We start from the raw sequence: 19,785 nt of genomic DNA on the forward strand, positions 1-19,785 counted from the left end.
TAGACAGGTGGCCAACTTATAGAGTAGTAAGTAACGAATGTCTTATGGGAAAATGCAGGTTCAAGACGAACTAGGCCAAGATAAGCAAGTGGCCAACTTAGAGAGGTGGCCAAGTTGACAGGTTTCACTGTATTTATAGTTTTGTAATAAAACGAGGTAAGGGATCTAAACCCGTGTACTGTTGCCTCTACCGAAACGTAAAGAATATTTCCTTGTCAATATTATGGGATGCATATGTAAATATCTATAAGAGTAAATAAAAATTCTCATTTTTAAAACAGAGAATACGAAAAAGTTGAGTTGATTGATTAATTGATTTGATTTTAGCGACCTTTCAGCAGCGAGACTACATATGACGTAGACCTACTGCTTAACATGAGATCCGAACCATATGAGCTCCTGTTGGGAATTGAATCCGGGTCTTCCACGCCAAAGGTGCGTACGCTACCGAAAAAGTTGAATTAAACAGAACAATAACAAGTTGTCTTATAGTTTCTGTTCATTAATTTTTTACACAGTGAGTACTTACTGAGTGTGCGAGTAAAGGTTTAAGTTAAAAATTTCCGTTGGACGTATATTACATCATCATTAGTTTGCAGAGTGATTTGCAGTTCATGATCGTTTCTACAGATGAGATGTTCTGTATGGTTACGAAACATGGACGTTTACTTTGAGGGAAGAGCGCAGACTGAAAGTATTTTGAAAATAGAATCCTGAGGCGAATATTCGGACCGGAGAGGGAGGTGAATGAGAAATGGCGGAAGGGTCATAACGAGGAACTGCATAATTTATACCGTTTACCTAACATTGTTAGGGTCATTAAATCGAGAAGACTCAACGTAGTACGTCATGTAGTCAGAATGGTAGCAAGTAGGAACGCTTACAAAAGTTTAACTGGAAACCCAATCGGAAAAAGACCATTAAGAAGACTAAGCGCAGAAGGGAGGGCAACTGTAGACCGAGGCGCAGAAGTGAGGGTAATTTTAAGATAGATGTTGCAGAAATGGAAATTGAAAGTAGAAACTGGATCCAGTTGGATAAAGACAGAAGTCAATGAAGATCTTTTTGAATGCTACATCTAACCTTCAGGTTTCATAGGCCATAGAGTTAGTGTCACATCTTTAATAGAGTTTATTATTTGTGATCTCACGCAGAAGTCCATGTAAAGACTTTCCAGGATGTCTTACTGTCGAACTACAAACTTGATCCATCACATTACAGGATGAACAAGCAGAAAATTCCACACACCTTACCTTTTATGTAACAAATTTTTCTTTAGATACAACGAGGAAGAGGTGACGAATCTCTCAAAGCCCTTTTCTGATTTTGTCGTTTGTTTATTTCTAAGAGTGAGAATTTTTATTCCCTGTTATGGAAGTGTCTTATTGACCAGTGGAAACGGATAAAATCGTTACAGAGAAAGAGTTGGAGTCGGCATATTTGACATTTTCCTGGATTTCACTTGTGCGAAGTCCGCATGGTAATTGTGCTAAGTATTATAGAGAATCCAGAAAAAAAATCTTGTAGGGCAGAATACTAATATTCAATAGAAGTATTCTATAAATGGTTTTAGTCAAAGATACTGTACAATAACAATTAAAAACCGCCACTATTTTGGAGCTGTCGACTGAAAATCTTAATTCTGAGAAAAATAATTAACAATATGTGAAAAGCAGACTCGTATATGAAAGAGCAAATATTGTTATTTATGAGGGTGCCGTGGAGTATTATTTTACTGCTATATCACATATTTCACTGTTTACTTATTCATACAAGCTTATTCTCTTGAATTACTTACTTTTAGCTGGTGCTGAAGTATTGTTTTTCTTGTATGCGATATAAAGGATAAACACTTAAAATCAAAATTAAGTAGATTAGCACGCCTTTATCATCTTCTGATAGTTGATAAACTGTACACAAAACACTTTATGATGACCATATGGTCTCTGCCATCATAGGTTAAAATAATACAACAAAATGAAGGAAGTAACCGTCTACACATCGTATTGTCTATAAATTGAATTTAATGAAATTCAGAATAAGAAATGCATCGGTGTGGAGATCGAATGCAAGTCTTTGGTTTATCTTGCAGGTGTGCGAACTATTCGCTACCCAGTTCGCTTCTTGACCAACTGCACACCTCTCATTCTTGAGACATGTGGATTCAGAAGTACATGGACTGTACCACAGTTCCTGTTGTGTTTGGACAACTCAGTGTGAATGTTATAAGCATCTATGACGGTTAAATTAGATATTATAGACTAAATGGAGGACTAATTATATCATTTTGCATACGATATCCTCAAGAAATCGAATTTAATTCAAAACGTAAAAAGTGCACTGCCCAATTCACTTTCCGACTAGCCACAAATCCTTATTCCTGCGCTCAGTAGTCAGCCATTCAAACCACATAAAAGCATATAGTGTGGAAAAAATGGATTATTCCCTTCATTTATTTTATAATACCTAAATGAAGCATCATAATTTGATTGAAGGAGTTTTACGTTCCTTTACAGATGGAGGGTATACGAGACGGAATCTCCTATTCAAAGTTGGATATGAACTGTTGTTCTAGTTTGGATCCGAGGCAACTCCCTCTAGCGAGAATCAAATCTGGAACCAACTACCATAGATGTTCAATAATATGCACATTTCGTTTTCCAAACAACAGGAGTCGTGGTACAGTTTGTGTGGACTAAATAGCTGAGTATCAACTTCAAGAGTGAAGGGGCGAATAGCTGATCGGGAAGCGGACTAACGTAGGGGTTAGCGTACCAACATGGAAAAGTGGGGCTGGGTTCGATTTTTTTCATTTTTAACTGTTTCTTAGTTGAAATAGTTTATTTATTTATTTATGTACTTATTTATTTTGTAATCCCATATGAAAAAAACAGGCACATGTACAGGCGCATGTAACACAGGCCCTTTATCCACCTGTGGGACAGGCACATGTGCAGGTGCCTGAAAATGACCCCAGTTTGAACGCCCTACACATGCATGTTGAGCAAACATGTACAGGGCATGAACAGGTATTACTGCACAGGTGTTTGTATGGTAGATACCCTAGTAGATCTACCATAAAAACGTATGTAAAGTGCCTGTCAGCGAAGAAGACGTGCAAGTACAGCCGCTGTACCAGTATAGAACATGTGATGTACATGTCATGTATAATGTCTGTAACATGCATGCTGAACACAAGTTATACGCGTGTATGATAAATAGCTTTTGCCTGGTACATGTGAAAAGTACTTACGAAACATGCATGTAATGTATGTATACATGTAAAAACCATACATGTGACATGCATGTTGCGGGTATGGAAAACATCTGCTGCTTGCATGTAACAGGTGGAGAACATGGAAAAACCATACATGTGAAATGCATGTTGCGGGTATGGAAAACATCTGCTGCTTGCATGTAACAGGTGGAGAACATGGAAAAATCATACATGTGAAATGCATGTTACAGGTGGAGAACATGGAAAAATCATACATGTGAAATGCATGTTACAGGTGGAGAATTTATAAAAATTGTACATGTGACAGGTACATGCCACATACATGTTACAGGTTTGGAAAGCCTCTGCTGCTTGCATGTAGCAGATGTAAAACATGTAAGAAACATGTGCTGTACATGTATTATACATGCGCGAAACAGGCCTGTTGCTTAGATGCTTCATTGCATGGAAATAGAATGTTAAGGTATGTAACATACATGTTACAGGTGCATGCCCCATGTATTGTACAAGTATATAAAACCTGTTGCCAGCAAGGAAACAGGTGAAGTACATGCGTTGTTACATGTACGAAACATGTTATGTACATGCATTGTCTCGGCATTATACAGGCATGCTATCAACACATGCACCGGAAGTGCACTTAACAAGCATTGTGTATATAGATTACATGCACGTTGTGTTAACTAAAGCAGATAAAATGATAGCCATGCATGTAAAAGTAGAAAAATAGATTTCTGAGAATTAATTTGCACAAGTACTGCATGTGATGTACACCCATGTCCAAAATTATTGTCGCATGTCTATAAATATGTTTTTGTAGAAATATAATTTTATAACGAATTCGCGCGGTATTTCTTATAATGTTAGTATGTGTATAATCAGCAGAGACACGTATGTGGCAAATTTAATGTCAAAAGAGCAGTAAATAAGAACAATAAAACGAAAATGAAACTTCTTTGTCCATTTAGCAATATTTTGTTTTACTCATTCTAATTTTCGTATGTATAATTCTTTTCCCATGTAATTTACCACAAATATACATTTCCCGATTATACACATAGTATCAGTATTAAAAGTACCCTGCAAAATCATTATCAAATTATATTCTTCCAAGAAGACAGTTATAGATATGCGACAATCATTTTGGACATGTGTACATGCAGGGTAACATATAATACTGAATAAGGAATAATTATGCAACAAATGACATTACGAAGAGTAATGGAACTAGCTTTTGAGGTCGAAACCTAGTTTACAAGTGTGCAAGGAGAAAAGAAAATATATACAAAGTTTTGGAACACGCATGTAAATTAGTTCTTACTTGTACTTCATGTACTTGCTAGTCTGTAATGTACAAAATCTGTTGAACATTTTCCTTTCCTCCTTGCACGCCTATAAATGAGTGAAAGTCAGTATTGTTACTTTTCGTAAGGTCATTTCTTAAATACTTATTCTTCGTCTATTATTTTTCTTCAAGTATATGTTACCCAGGATGTACATCCTATGCAACAGTGCTAATTAATTCTGATTTTTTCTACTTTTATATGCTTGAATACAGTTATTTTATCTACTTTAGTTATATGCCATGTGCATATAATCTATATACACAATGCTTGTTACGTGCACTTACAGCGTATATGTTGCTTACGACATGCCTGAATGGTACTAGGACAATGCATATACATCGCATGTTTCGCACATAAAACAATGCATGTTTTTCACCTGTTTCCTTGCTGGCAAGAGATTTTACATACCTGTACAGCATTTGACATGGGCCGGTAACATTTGTGTCACCTACATGAACATTTAGGCTAGCACTTACAACACTTTCGTTGCTTACAAGGAATATTTAGGTTTCCTGAGAGCGCAATACATTTACAAAACATTTTTCGTACATGCTACTATGCTATACGAAACAACGATGGAAGAACTGAGTAACGCGAATTTTCGACTAAAATGCCATTTCCAAGAAGCAAGTTTAACAGGAAATGCCAGAAAAACTATGATTAACGAAAGATATTTAGACGCAATCCTGTTGCCTTTCATAGTTGTTTCATATAAGTACGGTTGTTCCCCTTTATTTCTGCTTATACTTTATTATCTTTTCCTGTTTGGAAGCAAGGTTTGTGTAAATCAGTCACCACGTTTGGACCCGAAAAGAGACCTGGATAAATTTTATTTCATGTCTTACTGTCTGAATGGTAGTTTTATATTTTGAGTAACAAAGCAATTTACGATATACTCATTTTTCTTCCAAACAGGTTTGCTGTGTATCGCCAGCGAATTTTTTGCAACAAAGAAACAAATATGTTTAAGATTCGTTTTGTTCATTAAAGAAATAATAATCATGTTGCCTTTCATAGTTGTTTCATTGAAGTACGGTTGTTCCCCTTTATTTTTACTTATACTTTATTACCTTTTCCTGTTTGGAAACAATGTTTATGCCAATCAGTCACCACGTTTTGACCCGAAAAGAGACCTGGATAAATTTTATTTCATGTCTTACTGTCTGAATGGTAGTTTTATATTTTGAGTAACAAAGCAATTTACGATATACTGATGTACACAATTTATCGTTTTTCTTCCAAATAGGTTTGCTGTATGTCGCCAGCGTGAAATTCAAATGTATTTACAACAAAGAAACACACACGTTTAAGATTCGTTTTGTTTATTAAAGAAATAATGAAATGCTTTCATACAAATGTATATTATATAAAGACTGAAAATACATTTTTTTAAATTCTTGCAAAGAAAACACAATATTTTCTTTGTTCCATCGTTTTATATAAATTATGAAAATCTTAGCAGTGAATATTAAACCAAAAGCAAGTTTACAATGTTAACCGTGCGTCTAAACAAGGGAAGTATCAATGAGCTCATATTGAAACCTACCGTAAAATTTCACTGAGGAAGGAAGTCCCACAGAAAAAACACACAATAAAACAACTGCGTTTTTGAAGTGGAGTTAACCTAAATGGCAGATTGAAATGTCGCGTATCCATGTCGACAATAGCACAATACGTTCAGTACCACCCCTTGTAAACTGCCTGTTAATAATAAAAAATCAATAACAACAATGTGGGTACATACTATACCTAAGGGGAAGTCGTACGGTAAGGTGAACCTTGACAGCAGCCATCTTGAATTTAGGTCAAGTTTTGTAAATAGGAATAGAGCCAAATGATACATGATTTTGGGTAAGAATTTAAGCAGAAAAACAATGGTAGCAATAGTTTTAAGATACATGCATTTGGTAAAAAGTTACAGTCATATTTATTGTGTATGTTTCCATGTACACAACTCCCGAATGAAGCAGCTGTCCAACAATTTGTAAAATACAAAAATATAGGAAACACCCTTTATATTTTCCCAATTTGTCCCAAATGTTGTTAAGCAAAGGTACACACTTGTAGGAGATTAGTCGGCAAATTTGGTCCAAATTGGTTGAATAGGGGTGGAGATACAAGCCGGAAAAACGAAAATTCCATTGGAAAAATACAAAATAGTTTAAACACCATGTAATTCTGATGATTTGTTTGAAATTACGGTGGTCACAACTCAATACTTTCGAAAGCGTACTCTGAAAATATGGTTCAAATCTGTTGAATAGGAGCGGAGATAGACTAGATAATACGAAAATTTAGCCAAAATCGTTGATAACAAAATTCTTATATTAAATGCTGTATGTGCAATTTTCCTCTGATCTGTCTCAAATTTTAGTAACATTTAGTTACAAATTTTAGTTATATTTCAATAGCGACAACTTACTTTTGGGCAGCTGCTTCATTCGGGAGTTGTGTGCATGGAAATATACACAACAAATATGCCTGTAACTTTTTACCAAATGTACGTATCTTAAAACTATTGCTACCATTGTTTTACTACTTAAATTCTTGCCCAAAATCATGTATCATTTTGCCCTATTCCCATTTACAAAACTTGACCTGAATTCAAGATGGCTGCTGTCAACTTATTTTCCCCGATTTTTAAGCCCGCGTAATTGGGAAAAGGGTCAATTTGTGGTTTATCGGATTGTATCGAAGAATAATGGTTGTTTTCGTCCTTTTCTCGTGAAGAACAAGACGATGTACTAAGGCTATTACATAATGTACCTTCTCGTTGAGTGCCAGGAATTTCAGTGTTTACTCTCTTAACATGTAAACGCTTATTCCACCTATATCGTGTTTTTCTTGGTACCTGAAGCACCGAGGGAGTGGGACTGTTGCATGCAACATATTGTTTGTAGTTTCGTTTCATTGTAGTTTATAAGTTAACGTAACTATATTTTAAACACGTATAATGAACATACAAAAAGTAACTACAAATAACTCAAAAGAATATATATACACTGTATCTACAAATTACTATTATACTGTTGGTATGAAGCAAAATTAACACAAACTCTACTGATCATCTTGATCCTTCTGCTTGTCTCCGTGCCTATTCTTCCGAGCCGCCTGTACACATTTGTCCGTCATAGCTGCGTGAACTGCAGACGTCTTGGTATTAGGAAATTTGAGGAGAACATAATCTGTGATCAAAGAAAGGTCTTATCAACAAGGATCTTTTACACATATACTAAGCTGAAAATATAACGAAAGAAACAAACTCCAAGTTAAAAAAAAGTCATATATTGAACAATGAACACTGATTGTAGGAGGTGACTGGGTGGACAGTAGAGAAACTAACAACTACAGATATAGTTATTGTTAAGAAAGAAATAGTTACATTCTGTTTAAAGAGTATTTTAGAAGTGTATTTATAGTTTTTACGGCTATAAGATTGGTTTGACTTAGTTTAACGTCCCACGGTTATGTCTGCTAGACTAAAGGAGAATGACCTGCTGATTATAGTGGAATCGAAACTACTTCGATCGTTCAACTGTACTTCCACCGGGAATCGAACCCGGGACCACGCGAACAGAAGTCAAGCGTGCTAGCCACTAGACCAAGCGAGGGTTCTTTACAGCTATGAGTCAAGTAGCGATAGGATTGGGTAAAGAAGTGGCAAATTAATTGGCCATAACGTACCATTCAATCCTGGACTGATTTCTTCTCATTTCAGGTCATGTCGGTGACCAAGAGAAGGGTTCAGGTGGATCAGTCGGAATCATGCTAAGTGTAAAAGTTAAACAAGTACAAAACTTGGAAAATTCGCCACAGAAACTTACAATTTGTTCACATACGTTAATGGAGATCAGTATCTATCTATCACGCGTATTCGAGTGGTTCAAGAATGTTAAAGGAAGGAGGGACAATCCAAAAACCCACTGTGACAGAGAATGTGTGTAGAAAATCGGTACAATTGTTCGAAACCGCTACATGAAAATTCGAGCAATTACTAACACCAATAAAGAAACAGTAAATAGAGTTTTACACGTGAAAAAGAAGTGTCATAAATCCTCTCGCACCAACACAGATTGAATTGCAGTACTGACATTGTTCAAAACAAAAAAAAATTATATTCGAGGTCAAATTAGAGGGAATTCGGGTATTGGCGAACCCGTCATCTAAAGCAGACCCTCCTTTTTTTATTTTGTCGATTTTCTTGAAGTGAGTTGGCAACATTATCAGAGAACGCAAATTGCTTACTCTTATGTCAAAGCTTTCACTGAAGATGTCATTGAATGCAAATAAGAATACGCAAATTTATGTCTGTAGCAGACTTCAAAACTTTCGAACGGTTAAAAAGTCTTTCCTTATGTATTTAGTTTCATTTAGATTCATGTTATATTAAGAACAAATAGATGACATTGTCTTGACTAGACCTTACAAGAACATCAAAACCATCATGTAAAAATATTTAATTACTGGTGGCGGATAAAGTGGACCCCGGCATGGTAGCTAAAGTGAAGCAGAGTCCAATTTGCTCAACCTTTCCAGCAGTGCTCCTTTAAAGGTTCTTTTACTGAATTAATGACTGGCATAACTTAAAATGTGTAAACTTAATGCAGATATAACTGTTGGATACACAAATGCACACATGTACGAGTTTCTCAAGTCATTGCAGTATTGTTATAGCCATTGGACAAGTCGGTCATTGGAGTTCTGAAACGTTTCTACAATGGAGAAATCATAATGTACCTCAGACCTACAGGTCATCCTATCACTCACTGTAATTTGACGAAACTTTGATAGGACAATTAAGGTTACAGACCGGCGTCTTTAATTTCTCGTTCAGCACCTTTTGTGCTACAGGATTCTAGCCCATTAACAGAAGACCCCAGGGATCCACTTTATCGGAGCAGTTTCAAAATCAGCAAATTTTCACACTTCCAGTAAGGAAGAATTAAAAAATGAATACAGCATAAGCTAAATTATTGTGCTTAAACATGATACAAATAAATAAAGAATTGTTTTGTTATTGATTTATAGAAGTATCAATTTGTATTTAAAAATATAGCCCACTTCCTCCATGATGTACTATGCAAGAAATGCGAAACAAAAATTATAAGTAAAAGGCATATGAAACCTAACATACCTTTGATAGCACTAATAATATCTGGAGACAGTGTTTTCTTTATTTTGCCACGACCAGTTATTGAACTTGTACTAAGCTCATCATCATCAAAAAAGCACGACATAAGATTTCTCGTGAGCTTTGTAGCAGAATGGCCTGCACTGGCTACGCAGCGAATTAATCGGGAATGCTTTATTGTAATGTCAGGGTAATCAGGACTGAGAACCACATCATCTCCATGTACGGATCTCGAGTATTCCTGTAAGTAAAAGTTTAACACAATAATTAATCTTAACACATTCTACCATTTACTTTTACATATATGATGTACAGTAGAAATAAAATTACCCGAATTGCTTTGGAAACAAACGATCTTACCACGAACAATCTTTTGCGCTTGATTTTGGTTCTTGAACCCCCCCAACACAAAACAAGGGTAGAGATAACGAAAGCCGAAACGATGCGAGACTTAGCTGGATCGAAACTAGTAGTGTGAGCTGATTGACTGATTTTAACACACTGTACATGCAAAATTTAAACTACTTTGTTTTTATAAGTCTTTAATTTGTCATTTAAGCAAATTTAGATTTTTGTATAAAAATACTATTTTCGTAAGTTATCAGGATCGAGTGTAGTCCAATTAATCCGGATAATTGTAACTCTACCGTATATAAGCACAATAACTGCCCAACATATGAACAGTATGTATCAAACACTACTACAACAGCGAAATTGAGCGTGTTTTTAAAATTGCATTGTCTAGGGAATACATATAATTTTATACGCCTCCAGCTAGCAAAAAGGAAACAAAAAGAAACATATGTAAGAACAGTGCCGTCAAATCTAATTAAAACAAGCAAACCGCAAATGATGGCTTTCCGAAAATAGTGACCCAATCACATTTGAAAGGGACGAGAATGGATACATTATACGCAAGAATTTTCGAGGTGCAATCTTCCTATAAGCACAGATGAAATGCAAATATATACACACAAAGAAAGAGAAAATGAAATGACTTTCGAGTCTTCCGTTCTGCGGTTATGTGGAGTAAGCTAAAGGAGACAGTGATGATGAGAACCAATGAAATGATGGAATGAACAGAGGTGAACGCTGTAACCTTCTCCACTGGTCTAGTGGCTAGAATGCGCGCCTTTGGCGTAAAAGATCCCGGTTCGATTCCCGGTGGTAGAGCATTGAAAGAGAGGTTCGGATTCCACTTTAAACTATATGTCCACGTCTCATATAGCCTCCCTCCTGAAAAAAAAGACGTAAGCGATAATCAAATCAAATAATCAAAAGTAAACGCTCTACCATTGAGCCACTGCGACCCCACACAAAGAAAAGAGACAAAATACTTAATGCAGACTTTGTCTGTCTTATAGAGACTATGCCGTTACCTTAAATTACTCATAGTTTGAAATAAGCAAGCAGAAAGAGAAATTTGGACCGCCACTTACATATTTGTATGACCCTAAGAATTTGAACAATTGTACGCCCGCACCCCTTCCCTACAAAACGGCGATAAATTGATCTAAAACCTTAGTCTTAAAATCTAGAAAAGAAACTTACGTTACTACTTTGACTGGATGGTGACACCTCATGGTTGGATTCTTCAAGATCTTCGGCATCTAGCAATGTGAACAAGAATGTCTTGACACTTCTCGGTACTTTGAGCTTCCGCTGTTTATCTCTGGAAGCGCATTCCTTCTTTAGAGCATCTACTAAGCATTTTTCTTCGTCTAATTTGGTGCGCAAATCATTAACTTCTTCTTTCAGTACGCTGCAGTTTTGACATTTGTCGATCTTTCGTACTTTTGGTTTCGAGCCTGATGGACTGTTCTGAGCTGATAAGTATGCGTTGCTTGGATGCTTGTCTATCTGTTCTTGACAAACGTTACTGGCGGATGCTGACTGTAAACTTCCGTTGCAAGAAGTTCTGTTTATTTGCTCTTGCCAGACGTTACTGCCGGGTGTAGTTTCTGTAGCCGACTCAGATGGAAAATTATCCGTACATAGTGTGGGGTCCTTCACAATAGTTTCAAAGTTCCTTTCAAATATTTCTTTCAAACTGCCTGGATTTCTACGATTTTCATCCTCTTCATCTGTTGGAATCGGATCTGTTGAACTTAGGTCATCAGAATTATTACTGCTGCCAGAATCATATCTTATTACTCGTTCCGTCTTCCCGACAAACTTCCTTTGTTCCACCTCACATTCGGTTTTAGTACCTGAAAAAAAAATCCATCATGATGTCATCTGCATCTGAAGTTTTCGGTGGTACATCATAATCACTTCATAAAATATAAGCAATACAAGAAAAGGGCCACCCGTTAAAGGGATCTACTACAGATTACATGCACCAGCTTCCAAGGAAAAGTAGTAGGTTCAGTAGTTAAATAATCGTGGCAGATACTGACCGATTGAAAGTAGTGCCATTGCGGGAGATGTGAGAAGGCTATCTAATTGACCCGGGTGGTAAAGTTTGAGATAAAGTGTCCCTTATACAGCTAGCAAACTACAGAAACTGCATACCTCAATCTAGCCGATGCTTCTAAATCACTCGTTCGCAGTAGGAGTACAAATATATAATAAATAATTTCGTAGAGAACAGTGTATACTGATAGTTAATATATAGGGGCGCAGATTTTTTAAAAATATGTGGACATAAAAATGATAACTTTGCGGTTAAACGAGTGACTGCATATGAAAGAGGACTGTGTTCGATATTAATTCCGACTATCGGAGTGCCCTGCATTCTCCATGCCTCCTGCAGGACAAACACCAGTTCTCGCATTAGTTAGTCCATTTGCGATGTCGCTGTCGCAAGACTATTAGAATAGATCGTGGCTAAGCTGTTAGCGCACGCGCCTTTGACGTGAGAAACTTGGGTTTGATTCCCAGTGGAAGCTCATGTGGTTCGGATTTCCTGTTAATCAGTATGTCTACGTTTCATATGGCCTCGTTGCTGAAAGGGACGTTGAACTCAAAATCAACTCAACTATTAGAACGGGAAACTCCAAAACTTAAAGTCAGTGGGTGCGCTTTTAGAATAAGCATAAACCTCGTTTATTCCCCAGTAGTGCAATTCCTAAAGTTTACTGATGAAAGAAGTAAATGTTTTATGAATGTCTGTAAACCGAAGACAAAACTTTTATAAATTGGTTTACACACACACACATTATTACTCGGTAGTAGTACATTGTTACTTGGGCCTGTACAGTAAGAGTTTAAGAATGCCTTATGGAATCATTTGAAGCAAGAAAAGTTAAGACAAATGATTTTTATTTTGCCGACGTATGTAAATATTCACGAATCTAGGCACAGTAGTAATGTTTGCATGGTGTAGCTATTCTTCATAATCTCATTCGAGACTTACAAAACCTACACGCAAACTACAACGTATGATGTTGCAGTTCATTTCCTACATCCCAAGAAATGGCATTTGTGCTGGCTGTATCGCCAGACCACATGAAAATCGAAAAAGAAGTACCAACATGAACTACATTTGGTTAGAGTACATTACTTTACGTTAGGTTATGTTACATTAGGCAGGTTAGGTTCAGTTACAAGTCAATTACCTTCAAAACAAAGGCATGTAAATTTTTACAATTTGCAATAGAACATTACTATTTGCGTATAAATAAGACGTCCGAATGTATATGATATGAAAACTACAGTACAAGACATTAACCAACCTGTGCTAGGTGCTCACTAAAAGCAGAGCGCGTTAGTTAGGGCGGGTAAAGGAACAGGCGCATGAGCGAGGGTAGTGAAAACAGGTGGGTGTTGGCAATGATAAGAGTTTGAATAGCACTTGTCGTTGTTTCATACTAGTAACACTCCACTTGTAAATAGTACACCGTGTCTTTCACACAATTTCAACAGCTGACGTTCGTTATTTTCGTGTACGTAATTCTATAAAACTCACACGATATGTCATAATATTGATATATATGCGCCATTTCCACACTTCATTTCTCGCCACTAAATCATAACAAGTGTACCTCTATGTGAAATAGTCTCTTCCGCCTCCACATACAATGACGCTTAGAACACCAAAACCAGCCTACCAAACCCCTTTCTTAACTTCAGCTATTCCCCTAATCTGCTTTTCATTCAAGCTCCTTCACAAACCAAAATAGGAGTATGTTTAGTACAAGAGGTCCAAAAGCACGTAAAAAACAGAAAATTTACAGAAGAAACGAATGATGCAAGTACTTAGACGTTACAGAACGTAACCAAATCTAACCTAACCTAAACCAACCTACTATTAGTAGAAATAAGCGAAATTCTATCATTCTTTGGAAAAGTATGCTGGACCCATACACTAATATAACATAAACTAACCTAAGCTTACCTAAATTAACATAACCTACCCTAAACTAGCCTAATGTGAACAGAAATTACCAAAATTGTAACATTTTTTAGAGAAAAGTGCTGGACCCCTTCTGCTAAACATAGGCCCCAAAATAAATTATCCAATTCACCCAGTAGATTTCCAAAATATTGGAGGCGGTACAGCACTTAAACCCCAAGAACCAACATGGTTCACACTGTTTTACGTTAATCACTAAAAATCTACTATTCTACTCTGATACCTACAAAAGTGTTATTTAAACTCAGATATCTAGATTTAGGTCGACTGCCAACAGTTAAAGTGTACTAAATAGTTTATTTTGGCGCCAACTGTTGTTGATCTAGCCACACAATAAATAAATTTAAAAAAAAAAACTTAGGATTATAAATAGTAAATACTTCTAAAATATAACAGAGTGACAGTGAATTAAAAGTGAGCACAATACTCTGTTACTTAGCCAGAAGACATTTTCTCCAATGTACTTCGCTGAGTCATTAACATCCGTAGACTCATGCGATTTGTATTTCCATCGTTCGGTAGTTACTACAAATTCGCGGTAATTTTCTGTTTCGACAGTTCACTGCAAAACACACGGTAATGAATCACACATTAAATATATGTCATTATCTTAAATTAATTACATCTATAGCTGTTAAAGTATTGTTAGAGCCAAATACATTACTCACCTACATAAAGAATTCTACCATCGTAGCACGTGCTTCCTTTCCATTGTACAGGGTACACTTTTCCAAGTGTAAGTTTACCTGTACATTTACATTTCTTGCGGTGTAGAATGGAATAAGTATTATTATCCCATTCAACTACAACATACGCATTATTTGCCGTTGACATCTTGAAAGCCACTGTAATCTTGTGGAAACTTACAATTCATCCGCTACCATCGAGCACACAACCATAGAAAAACCACTGATCACAAACCCTAACGTCAACAACCAGCAGACGATTGACAACGAACAAACGAACGCTGTGGCGCCAAGCGTCTTTCCTGTGCGTAAACATATAGGTTCTGATCACGTTATAATTATGTTGTTTTCGATATTGTCTCCCAAGTTTACAATATACATATAAGAATAACTTATATGTGTATGACGATAATTGTGTATTGTTCACATATCGCAATTCTTAAGGAAAGGAAACTTATTATTCAGACTCAGGGGTGTCATTTGAGAAAGTCTAGGGGGCAATCGCCCCATGAGTTTCAGAATCTCTTAATTAATTGTGCAGTAATATAATATAAATAAAATGTTAGTGTGTTTGTGCGTATGCTTCTTTGGGTGCCAGACGAATGGACCGAGAGTTATCAAATTTTGGTCACGGGTATGCTGGTCCACGGCCAAGACCAAGACGAAGCATTTTTTCCAAACTTCGAACTAGGGGTCGCAAGGGAGGATTTACTACGACATGAAAATATAGTCGAAAATGACTTATATTAATGTTAACTTCATAGTTTTCGGAATCGCTGAGATCATAGTGAAACTCCCGATTGCGTTCACTTGCCCACCCCCCTTGGGGGCCAAGAGTCAACAGCAGGTCACCGAGACATGTACAAATAATCGAAAATAACCAATATTAGTGTCAAGTCTATAATTTACAGGCTCGCTGAGATTAACGCTGAAGCTATGGATCCCGTATATAATTCCAAATACAGCCCCATCGCCTAGGGGCCGAGTCAGGGACATACGCAGGGGGTGGTCCTGGGGGTCCGGACCCTCCCCGAAATTTCGACTTTTATGTAAATTTAGCCTAATTTTAGGGGCAACTTTAGAAATTTTAATATAAAATACTCTCATATTGAGTTTGGACTCCTCCCGAAATAAATTCCTGCGTACGCTACTGCCGAGAGTCACCAAGCGGGTCACCGAGACACGTAGAAATAAGCGAAAATTACCGATGTTAGTGTCAAATACATTATCGTATCCTTTTATCCATCTGCATGTACTTTCCAGGTGTTTTACATGTACATGGTAAGTACCTGGGCATACTGGGGAAATAATGCATTTCCCATGCATGTGGCATGTAGTTTCCGATACATAGTGATTTACCTGTCTTATATTCCCTGTACATGTACGCTTTATCTACGTCTGCCAGGTACAATACATGCACCTGTGACATTCATTTTCCGTGGATGCATGTTCCTTACCTGTTTTCATTTATATGTACAGGAATTGTACATTCCATGTTTTTCACTCCTAACTTACGCATGTAAACATGTAATTTACATTGCATTTTTTCTATCGTTCTGCAGGTACTTTGCATGTGTTTTACATGTACATGGTAAGTACCTGGGCATACTGGTGAAATAATGCATTTCCCATGCATGTGGCATGTAGTTTCCGATACATAGTGATTTACCTGTCTTATATTCCCTGTACATGTACGCTTTATCTACGTCTGCCAGGTACAATACATGCACCTGTGACATTCATTTTCCGTGGATGCATGTTCCTTACCTGTTTTCATTTATATGTACAGGAATTGTACATTCCATGTTTTTCACTCCTAACTTACGCATGTAAACATGTAATTTACATTGCATTTTTTCTATCGTTCTGCAGGTATTTTGCATGTGTTTTACATGTACATGGTAAGTACCTGGGCATACTGGTGAAATAATGCATTTCCCATGCATGTGGCATGTAGTTTCCGATACATAGTGATTTACCTGTCTTATATTCCCTGTACATGTACGCTTTATCTACGTCTGCCAGGTACAATACATGCACCTGTGACATTCATTTTCCGTGGATGCATGTCCCTTACCTGTTTTCATTTATATGTACACGTATTGTACATTCCATGTTTTTCACTCCTAACTTACGCATGTAAACATGTAATTTACATTGCATTTTTTCTATCGTTCTGCAGGTACTTTGCATGTGTTTTACATGTACATGTTAAGTACATGGGCTTAAGAGGAAAAACTAGCATTTCCCATGCATGTGACTGATAGATTACAGGCACATGCCATCAATTTGAATCATGTTTTTTGAACATACCTATTGCTCTTGTATGTCCCAGGTATATTACATGGACCTGTACTATGCATGTACCTTGGTGTATGTACATTACATGTCTCCTTTATATGTACAGATACTTTTCATTGCATGTTTGAGAACTTCTAACATTGAACACCATCTACACATGTATCACATGTTTATAGCCACAGGTAGATTCACCTGTCAGTGGGAAACTAACATGCTTTTTACAGCTACAGGCGCCTGTATAGTACCTGTTAAAGTCACATGTACCTGTACATGCACAGAACATTGCCTGGAATTTGTCACATTTTCATATGGGATACGATTGTGTGCAAGTTCTAAAGTTTATTTTTCACGAACTACTTATCTCAGGAAGTTGGAATTTGTGTCACTTTTCAATGGAATCTCTCTTTAGACGTGTCCCGACTGGAAAATGAATGTCCACGGAGATTATCCTTCATTGTCGAAAACTCAAAAATTACTAGAAGCAAGATCTGATGAGTAGGGGATACCACATCTAAATTGTTACGAAGAAAATCCTGAGTTAGGAGGGTCCAGTGCGCATGAGCATTGTCTCTGTATTTAGAACATGGACCATATAAGTAACAGAGAACTTTCTTTTCTGTACCTACATGAGTTATTTAACAATTGTGTTTTATTACAGGAAATCCGAAAATTGGCTGAAGGATCAGAAACATTTAGTCCGACTACTAGTCAACTGTACAGGGAAATCGGATCAAAAGTTGAAGCGAGGTTAGTTTCAAAAATCTTTATCGATATCTTTGCTTGCGCAGGAGAGGAGGTAGTTTTCAAGCAACAGTGTGCATGGAAAAGTTCGAACATACACAGACAAATTGATAGTTATAGAGGTTAGAATCGAAGCTGGATAACCTGCTTTCCAAACATTTATCTACTCTAGCGATTTATGTATATAAATTTTCATGTCTTCCGCATGACGAGAAATAGCATTGGAACGTTTCGTTGAAACAAGACAAGTGTTAAATACTGATCACAATTTGTAAGTAACACGATATAACATGTGAGTGAACGTGAAACAGAGTATAGTAATGTAACTTTTCGTAAGTCCTGTTTGTGTGCGAGTAATTTCATCATCTGATGTTTTCGAGATCGGGCTGAATTCAAACAAAAGTGCATGACCCAGTGATGTAACAAAGCTTCGATTTCTGTACATTTTCGTTTGCACTACATTGTTTACTATTGAAATCTTTTCAGCATCTTTTAGAAGTCTCTAATTTTCGTACGCATTTAACCTCTTTTTTAACCTAAACATTCATGTCGCTCAGGAAAAAAATGCTCGATATGCGTTTTAAAATCACACATTCTAAATTGAATATCTTGGGGGGGGGGGCACAGCCCTAACATCTGATGTTAGAATATCTTGTTCAATCCCAGCTTAAGTGAGTTTGTGGTAGACAGTACAATGCTGATGGGTTTTCCCGAAGTTTTTCTTTAGTCTAGAGGGCATAACAGTGGGACGTAAAATTAGAAATTTCATTTAGTTTGGATTAATGAAGGCAAGTTATAACATTACATAATAGTTAGTTTAAAAAACTGAAATCACAGTCCTCATTTTATATAATTAGGTAGTGGTTTCAGGCTAAATTGTAAGTAAATCTCTGAAATGTCCTTGTCTTACTATTTTGAAAGTACAAACAGCTTTCAAACGATATATTACTGGACCTCTTTTGCTATTGGAATTCTTTGAATTAGTCTCTTCTCTTGTGACGAACATCGTCTCTTGTGACGCTCCTGGCCGAATTTGGTAAGCTGAAATTTTAAATCCTTGAAATTAACGGAATACGAATTTTATCATTTTCCACAAATACCTGTTGTTTATTTTAAACAAGTGAGTTTCTACTTGGAGAATTCTTAAGTTGTTCGTGCAATTTCTATGATTTGTAGAACATTTTTCTACAATAGAAATAGCATTTAATGTATTAGTTGGTCAGCTGAACTTGTGCGAATTTGGAGGGAAACACACATTAGACATAAGCGTCAACACCAATATATAACTTGGTTACATTCATAAGCAAATATGCGGTCTCATGTTCTCCAGACTTTCTGCATGTGTCGGCAGTTGAACACTGTCATATGGCACTAAATCTAGAGAATGTTCCACAATATGATTAGAAGCACGAAACTTCAAAAATTCGTGATTTAATTGTAACCTACTGTAACTAAGAAATTGAAATTTTACAGTGAACTGCAAGTACGTGTACTTCAGTGTGAACTAAGAGATAAAAGGACTGGTTGCTTTGTTAACTAAGTAAATAGATAGATATATGCGTATCGCCTTTTCTTGCTTGTTTATGGCTTAACCATCGTTATTTTATTTTTCTCCTCCATGTTGATAGTTTTCTTTATTTATGATTACAGGTATCATATCAAGTATAAGAAAGATGTAGGCATTTTAGAGAAGGTCGAAAAGTTACATGGTGAATACTGCGATTGGTACTTAAACCCTACAGGATCCGGAATCTGCAATACAAGAGAAAAGTGGCAGAAATTGATGCATAATTATCGGGACGGTCCAGATGTTGTAAGTTTTCAGTTCAGAGCAATGTAATTGTAAATAAGTTATATAAGAGTATTTTGTTCAGTTCTATAAAATGTATATAAGTATTTATTTCACAATCAAACATATCTTTGGTAAAGTAAACATTCTATAAAGTGCAAGTTGCAAATTGAGAGGAACATATACAAACTCTATT

At 36.5% G+C, this 19,785-nt stretch overlaps 2 protein-coding genes across 2 annotated transcripts in view; one reads left to right on the forward strand and one right to left on the reverse strand.

Annotated features, from left to right (window-relative positions):
- PolrMT (mitochondrial RNA polymerase) overlaps positions 1-19,785 on the forward strand; it is a 97,326-nt gene that overhangs the window by 43,950 nt on the left and 33,591 nt on the right. Inside the window, exons 10-11 of the mRNA XM_081736945.1 lie at positions 17,718-17,806; positions 19,451-19,613. Of these exons, the coding sequence (XP_081593071.1) occupies positions 17,718-17,806; positions 19,451-19,613 (252 nt within the window). The remainder of the gene's footprint in view (positions 1-17,717; positions 17,807-19,450; positions 19,614-19,785) is intronic.
- Positions 5,889-15,256, reverse strand: LOC145668782 (uncharacterized). The gene is made up of 4 exons (XM_081736946.1): positions 14,741-15,256; positions 11,267-11,925; positions 9,719-9,956; positions 5,889-7,769 (listed from the first exon to the last, which is right to left on the reverse strand). The coding sequence occupies exons 1-4, from the start codon at positions 14,904-14,906 to the stop codon at positions 7,642-7,644; spliced, it is 1,191 nt and encodes a 396-aa protein (XP_081593072.1). The 5' UTR covers positions 14,907-15,256; the 3' UTR covers positions 5,889-7,641.

This window comes from Thermobia domestica, chromosome 13 (assembly GCF_964235325.1).
Source record: "Thermobia domestica chromosome 13, izTheDome1.hap1.1, whole genome shotgun sequence".
Taxonomy (NCBI): Eukaryota; Metazoa; Arthropoda; class Insecta; order Zygentoma; family Lepismatidae; genus Thermobia; species Thermobia domestica.

What these genes read in the sequence shown, in the direction of transcription:
- LOC145668782 (XM_081736946.1), bottom strand. Translation starts at nt 14,906, where the DNA reads ATGTCAACGGCAAATAATGCGTATGTTGTAGTTGAATGGGATAATAAT. An exon ending in CATCCAGTCAAAGTAGTAAC is followed by an intron (nt 9,957 to 11,266) that starts GTAAGTTTCTTT and finishes TTTTACTTACAG; the next exon opens with GAATACTCGAGATCCGTACA. An exon ending in TATTATTAGTGCTATCAAAG is followed by an intron (nt 7,770 to 9,718) that starts GTATGTTAGGTT and finishes CTTTGATCACAG; the next exon opens with ATTATGTTCTCCTCAAATTT.